This window comes from Austrofundulus limnaeus, unplaced genomic scaffold (genome assembly GCF_001266775.1).
Source record: "Austrofundulus limnaeus strain Quisiro unplaced genomic scaffold, Austrofundulus_limnaeus-1.0 Scaffold2548, whole genome shotgun sequence".
In the NCBI taxonomy this organism is placed as follows: Eukaryota; Metazoa; Chordata; class Actinopteri; order Cyprinodontiformes; family Rivulidae; genus Austrofundulus; species Austrofundulus limnaeus.
The window spans coordinates 7,807-14,611 of record NW_013954950.1 but is presented as its reverse complement, the minus strand read 5'-3'; the positions used below and the strand labels follow the sequence as shown (position 1 = coordinate 14,611).

The 6,805-nt window shown below is 36.2% G+C and overlaps 1 protein-coding gene across 1 annotated transcript; it reads left to right on the top strand.

Moving 5' to 3' along the window:
• Positions 1-4,493: 4,493 nt before the first annotated feature.
• On the top strand, positions 4,494-6,503 carry psmg3 (proteasome (prosome, macropain) assembly chaperone 3). The gene is made up of 3 exons (XM_013999893.1): positions 4,494-4,626; positions 5,366-5,588; positions 6,122-6,503. Exons 2-3 carry the CDS (start codon positions 5,376-5,378, stop codon positions 6,272-6,274), a joined length of 366 nt encoding a protein of 121 aa, XP_013855347.1. The 5' UTR covers positions 4,494-4,626; positions 5,366-5,375; the 3' UTR covers positions 6,275-6,503.
• Positions 6,504-6,805: the final 302 nt, after the last annotated feature.

The following is a 6,805-nucleotide window of genomic DNA, read 5'->3' as shown; positions in this document are numbered from 1 at the left end:
CTGAAAGTCCTGAAGAGCTGCCAGTTTTATAATGTCTTGAGGCTTTGGATCAAAGGATGAAGTTCCAGTTTTACAATGATGGAAATGTTAAACACGCTCAGCTGGCCTATTTCCACTCTAAGGCTGTATTCTTTCCCAATGTGGGTATTTTATGAACACTGGATCAGCTCTTTACTTTCACAAGGATATTTGAAAGCGAATGAGAGTTTAACCAATCAGCGAATCTCATGACCCAGTCTTTGAACACGTTGAAACCAGGGCAACCAGACCTAACATAGATGGGTTTAGATTGCAGGAAGAAATTGAACAACAAAAGAGGAACAAAGGCAGAGAAAGAACGCTAACTCCAAAGTAAAACCTATTTTGTGAGGTTTTGTAATTTATTTCATTAAAGGAGACTTTCCGTGCTTTTAAATCCTTTTTCACATTTACTAAATCATTCAATTGGGCTCTATATAAAGTGGATTTGCAATACTTTGGTCTGAATTCCTCCTTTCCCTCTCTTTCACCCCTATCTGAGGCATGTCTCAGATCAATTCGATTTGAGGCTGTCTCTTTAAATCCAAACAAAACTTCACACCCTGCCCCCGTCTAGCTTCCAGACCGGTCCATTCTGGTTTGATAGAGGGGTTTACGATTATATAGAAGTGCAGGAAATTTATTTACAAATGAATTAAAAGACGTTAACAAGGACAGACTTGTCCATCCAGCCTTACATGTTGGAGCCAGAGTCTGACCCACAGCCAGAGGAGAATGAAGACCACCAAATTGCAATTGGTAAATCCAGAACTTCTTTAGAAATTCCATTGCAAATACTGTGATGTAATAATTCAGAAAATGTCTTAGACAATAAAGAAAACTAAATAGGTTGGAAAATATGACCCAATGATATCTTTGCAGCACTGGGAGAGACTAAATTCTGCACTTTTACAGACTCCCAGTACCGATACACAAGAAAATGTATTTAAGGTCTAAAAAAACAACAGTTTTCTAATGATTTTCAGTGATAGAATAGAAGAAGGCATCAACCTGGATTAAAATCTAGACTTGGTCTTTCAAGGAGTTTTCTTAAAACTTGTCCTGTCCGAATAATGAGGGTTAGTGTTTGTTGAAATAATGTACAACAATATCATTCTCACATCTGCACACAACAGGAATGCTTGCTTGTTTTTGACTTACATGAAAAGTGTGCTACTGAATAGTAAAACTATTGCAGGGATCCCCTCTGAATTTAGAGAAGTCAGCATCATTTCAGACACTTGTACTGACTTGTTTTTGACCATGGGAGATTTTTTTTATCTTAAATTATAAGTGAAACTGCAAATCGTTTGCAATAGTTGAACTCTTGTCGAGTTCATGCAGTGATTTCCCCACAGGACTGCGACTGTTGCAGGCTTGAAGATCACAATCATTTGCTATTGGTTTGGTCAGTCGATAATCTTTTGCCTCATCCCTTGTGTGCAGAGATTTTTCTGGATTAAACGATTGAATTATTGAACCATAGGCCTTTGCAGTCTTTCATACTTTGGCCAGCCATTTTCTGTACAGTTCTCTGAGATGTTTTTTTTTATTCCAATCACAGAGATGTTTCTCCAATACTTTTAAATAACAAAACATTTTATTTGACGAATATCAGCGCTTCKGTAACACGTAAATCAGCCCCAAAACACGTTTTTTGGCTTTGAGAAATGGGAGTTTCTTATGTCTCCTGTGTTTCTGCATCGTTTGATGAGTARTCATTTAAAAGCAGTCAAACATTAAGTCAAAATCATTTCCTGGTTGAAGGATGTTACTGTCAGATTCTGATGTGTGCATTTCTGGAGCAGAGTCAGGAGCTGTGAAGAGACGGTGAACGATTTCTTCAAAAGTAGCTCTGATTTCCGTTCGCCTCTTGAAAATATTTGACTCTCACCTCTGTCACAAACAGGAAACATGGTGTTTTTGACAAGAACATGTGAAAGATAAAAATTGAGTAATCTCTTCTGCAGTCATGACTTTGTCATGTTTTTTTTTGTCACATTGCTGTGTTGCTGAATTACTGAACAGTTGGTGTGTTGCACTCCCCAGTCTCCAATGCACTTTCTATTTATAGAAAATGGATGGGCGAGTGGTCAAGCATGGGATTGCTACCAGAGGATCACAGATTTTAAAATATATATATTTTATTTAGTTCATTATTTTAAAGTAAAGCTTCTGGTCAAAGTTTTATGAAATTATGAGTGGTGGAGAAATAGTTAAATATTCATCAGCAATTTCCAGTCTGGTAAATATCATTTTCTGCTGCTCAAACAAATTTCCAAAAAAAGTCATTTTGGCATTAAACAATAAAGAAATAAATTACAAGAACAAAACGTTGGGGTCTTCAAATAGAAATGTTAAATTCCACTCATTGTTACACCTTCTTTAAACAGAATTTTTTTTATTTCCACCTTTAGTCGTTTCTATCCCTGCATTACAGTCACTCTAATGAAACCAACCTTAAGCTGTCATGGTGTAAGTCACTTTTGAGCTCTATCTGTAATGCAGCACAGCACTCTAGTGGCCACCAGGGTAATAATGTGTGCKTTTTTATTGCTATCTTTGTGAGGACAAGTCTGAGTTACAGAAGGAGGGAGAAAAAGTTAAAGTCAAACACAGACGAATTGCTTTAAAAGTCACAGTGGAAAGTCTTTATTGAACTGAAACCCCTTAGGTGTCATCAGCTCTCTTCGAAATGACTCACAATCTTTTCTTAAGCTAAACTTTTAAGAAACACCTGGTGCTTATCCCTTCACAAGCATGTCTTTAAGACAAATGCATCCAGTTTTTTTTTCCTTTTAACGTACCCACATATCTTTGTGTTTGTGCAATTACTGCAGGTGCAAGGCAACTTTAGACGAGGAGAGGTGAAATACGCAAAGCAATAAAAAAAAAGGGAAGAGAAATGACTGAAATCTTCTGATTGGAACAAACAGATTCTATAACCAGTGCTATTTTCTAAAAGAAAAATTATAATGAATTAAAGTTCTCATTTTCTCTGAAAACAGCAAGCACCCCTGAAGCACTGCAGTCACTCCACGCAGCCATTAGTGTGAGTCTACAACTGTTCATTATGCAAAGCAAAGCCTAAGTAATTTACAATTTAACATTACACGGACTAAGTGATTTGAGACCAGAACTCTTTTCAAAGTCTCGGTGGTATTTTCTACCACAAAAATTTCCATATGAACAGCTAGATGCCTTGTGTCGGCTGCTGTTCCCCGCTCCCTGGGCAGCAGCTAACATTTGAAAATGTTAAGCCAAAATCAATGAGTTAGAAACAACAATTTTTAAAGATCTTAGGAAAATTGACAATTCATGTGCTGTCGTGCATAAGCTGCTATTACACCACTTTTTTTTTTCTTACGTATCACCTTAAAGACTCAGTAACATAACATAAATGAAAGATTTTGCTGAGAAAGTTATTTCCAAATCAAACAAAATTTCCAGCCAGGCTTTCCCCCCCCCCCCCCCCCCCCCCCACATTAATGCAAAAATTCTACTTATTGATATTTGCATTTCAATTTTGTTTAGTTCAGAATGATAATTCAAGGACAGACATGGCAATAAGTAAAAGGAGTGGTTCAGCCAATTTCAAACCCTCTGATGCCTGCTCTGAATGAATAACAAATCAGCTGAGCCCAATTTTATTTGACATTGTGAAAGTGCCATGTTCATAGTGATGGCACTTTTATTTCTTTATTTATTTAGTGCAAGCCTAATGCAGCCTCCGCGAATTTCAGAGGAACCTCACATCCTCCTGGAAGARGTAAAATATGTGATTTATGTGATATTTTTGCCAATGAAGAATCAACTGCCCATTGGGGAGGCATGTGCATTTCAAAAGGGGCAGCTGAATCCTTGCATACATTATTTGTTATTTTTGATGAGGATATATGTTTGACTGTCACATTAAAATTGTTACCAGGACCGCCATCTTTCACTTGAGAAATATCACTAAAAACAGATCTTGATTCAGAAATTGATTCGTATTGTGACGTCAGAAGATGTTCTCTAAAAATTCTTTGTTTGGTCCAAAATGCTGAGTTCTGCTGAGTGTTATAGGAGAGCTCGCATTCCTCTCATTTTAGCATCTCTATCTTCATCTCTGTAAAATTAAAAAATAGAATAAAATGTAAAAAATAAAAATAAAAAATCTGCCATTATTGTACTTAATTTGAAAAAKAAAACTATCATCTTGTAAAAACAAATGTTTTGTAAATGAACAGTCTTTTGAAAACATATTTTCTTTCATATTTATTGTATTATGAATATATTGTTAATTGCTCTAACTGGTTAAAAAAACGTGTTGGTCCTCAGAAAATCCTTGAAATAACAGCGCAAAATAAAATTTAATAATTGAAGAGTTTTAGTTCTTGAATTAAACAACAGACGAAACTGCATTAATGAGTTTATATAGCGCATATCTTTTCCATGCTCCTTTTCCTGGTAGACCGCACGTTTCTTATGACGTCACCACGCAGTACGTCCCGTCTACAAAACAACCCACGTTTTAGCATGGTGGAGGAAGGCTAGGGAAGCTGTGCAGCGGAAGTTATCGAAAGTCTTTAAATTTAACACTATACTGTGGAACGACATATATTTAGAGTAAGTGGTTTATATCTTAAGGTGCAGAACTAACTTCAATGTTGTTTTTTATTGGTAATTCATCGGTCTTTAAAGTCAGAGCTTACTGTTAGCCATGAGGCTAACGTTAGCCTCCGGTCTGCAGCGTCGCTCGCCTACTAGAAAGGAATGAAACGTCCTATTTTACTTTCTGTCTGCAGGTGGTGGCAAGCTGAGTTCAGCGACACAGTGTACAACTTTGCCTTTCGTTTGCAGTTCAGTTAGTTAAAGTAGAATATCATAATCTCGTTTCATAATGGAAACAGCTTTGTTTTTCATTATCCATGGCRGTGGCTCACAGTACAATTTTTGTTTTTATTTAGTCACAATGTTGATACAAATAATCTAGGATGGGATGTGAAGAATAAGTGTGGCAAATTATTATAAAGTAATCAAGGAGTTTAGATACCAAATGGGTCACTGTAAAGTTATTGCTTGAATATAACAAAATTTTATGACGCACAGATATTTACTAATTTTCCCAAGTTARGTGATTTGCATATTATAGATGTCTTTGTTTTTTGTTTTTTTTTGTATCAGTAAATGTTCTTGAGAGACTTTGTCTTTATGTCTAATAGCATAGAAAAAGTAAAAAAAGAAATAGCATATATCACTATAAACCCGTTTTTAAAGCTAATTCTAAGGTTAAAACAAGCTAAATCAGTGTCCTTCTGAATCATCTGTATTCACTACAGCAACTGTCTTTTTATTTTCTCTTCAGGACAAACGCAATGGCTGATCCTATCATTAAATCAAAACAAGTGCAGAAAGAGGTCAATGGAATTTCAACGGAAGTCGTCTGCACAGAGTTCAGTAATTACATATTTGTGGTTCTCACTCAGTATGGCAAAATCGGGACTCTGATTTCAGTCACACCTGACTCCAGAACTAATGACATCAGCACCCCGACGTTCTCCACTAAAGTACTGCTGGGCAAAGACGAGGTACGGAGGATGAAACTGTTCAGATTAATATTGTGTCAGTGTGATTATACACTTCTTGTCACATGGGGGTAACTCATTTCATGTGGTGAAAGGGCAGATGAGATTGGCTCTGTACTGCTTCGGCACATTGTTTAAAAATTAGATCTGTGCTGCCGGCATGGAGTTCAGTGGTCTTTTAAAATTTACACAAGAAAACTCATTTCATCTCTGCATGGGGTTGTCACTGTTGCAGGCACACAGAGCAGGGGATGTCATTAAAAGAAAAGTGAATTAATACAAAGTTTGATGTGAAGTGTATGAGACTTTTTGCTTATTTAAAAAAACGTTTTCAGTAAATTATGGTTTGAAATGAGTTTCTCATTGTCATTATTTTATTCAATAACCACGATTCATTTAGCTTAAATCATTCAAGTTATACTGTAGTTACATTGTGAGATGTTTTTAAAAAAGGTGTCCCCTGACAGATTTTCTGATGTCAATTTTTTTCTATGCAAAGTTGTGTTTTCATACCTGATCCTTGTTTCTTTTCGCAGCCTCTGACTCACGTCTGTGCCAAAAACCTGGCTATGTTCGTGTCACAGGAAGCCGGGAACAGGCCTGTTTTACTGGGACTGGCTCTGAAAGATTCCTCCCTGGAAACAGTTAAACAAATTAAGGAGATGGTCAAAGGTTGTCAAGTGTGGTGATAAGTCCTGAAAACGACAGGAGGTCTAAAGGCTAGGAAACAGGATAATGATGTGGATCACCTCTGTCACGTTTTTCACTTATTTTGTGCTCACAAACATGACGGGGAAAGATGTTATAGTGGGAGTGAAAAATATACCATTACACTGTATATAGCTGTTTTGTATTTCAGAATGCTTTTAGTTAAACTTGTGTTAAATGAAGTTATTAAAGGGCACTTAAAAGAGAAGATTTTAAGTCTAATTTTCATTATTTAGCTTTGTATCACAATTAACAATGCATATGAGCAATTTTTCAACTGTGCAATGGTGAAGCTTTTGTTTTCAAAGATGTTTCTTTATTATTTTGACATTTTGTGCTGTGTCAGCAAACAAAACAAAAGGTTAGCAGGACTATATTAAGATTTGAAGACTTGCACTTGCTCCTGTTGATCATTTTTGATATTTTTTGTTGTTCAATGTTTGCACTCTTGTAAAATTAGGTACAATAGCTCAATGTTTCCCAAACTTTTAGATGTCAACCCACAACGTAAC

Coding starts and splice junctions, on each gene's coding strand:
- psmg3 (XM_013999893.1), top strand. CDS start 5,376: ATGGCTGATCCTATCATTAAATCAAAACAAGTGCAGAAAGAGGTCAAT. Junction 5,589..6,121: donor TACTGCTGGGCAAAGACGAG/GTACGGAGGATG, acceptor TTCTTTTCGCAG/CCTCTGACTCACGTCTGTGC.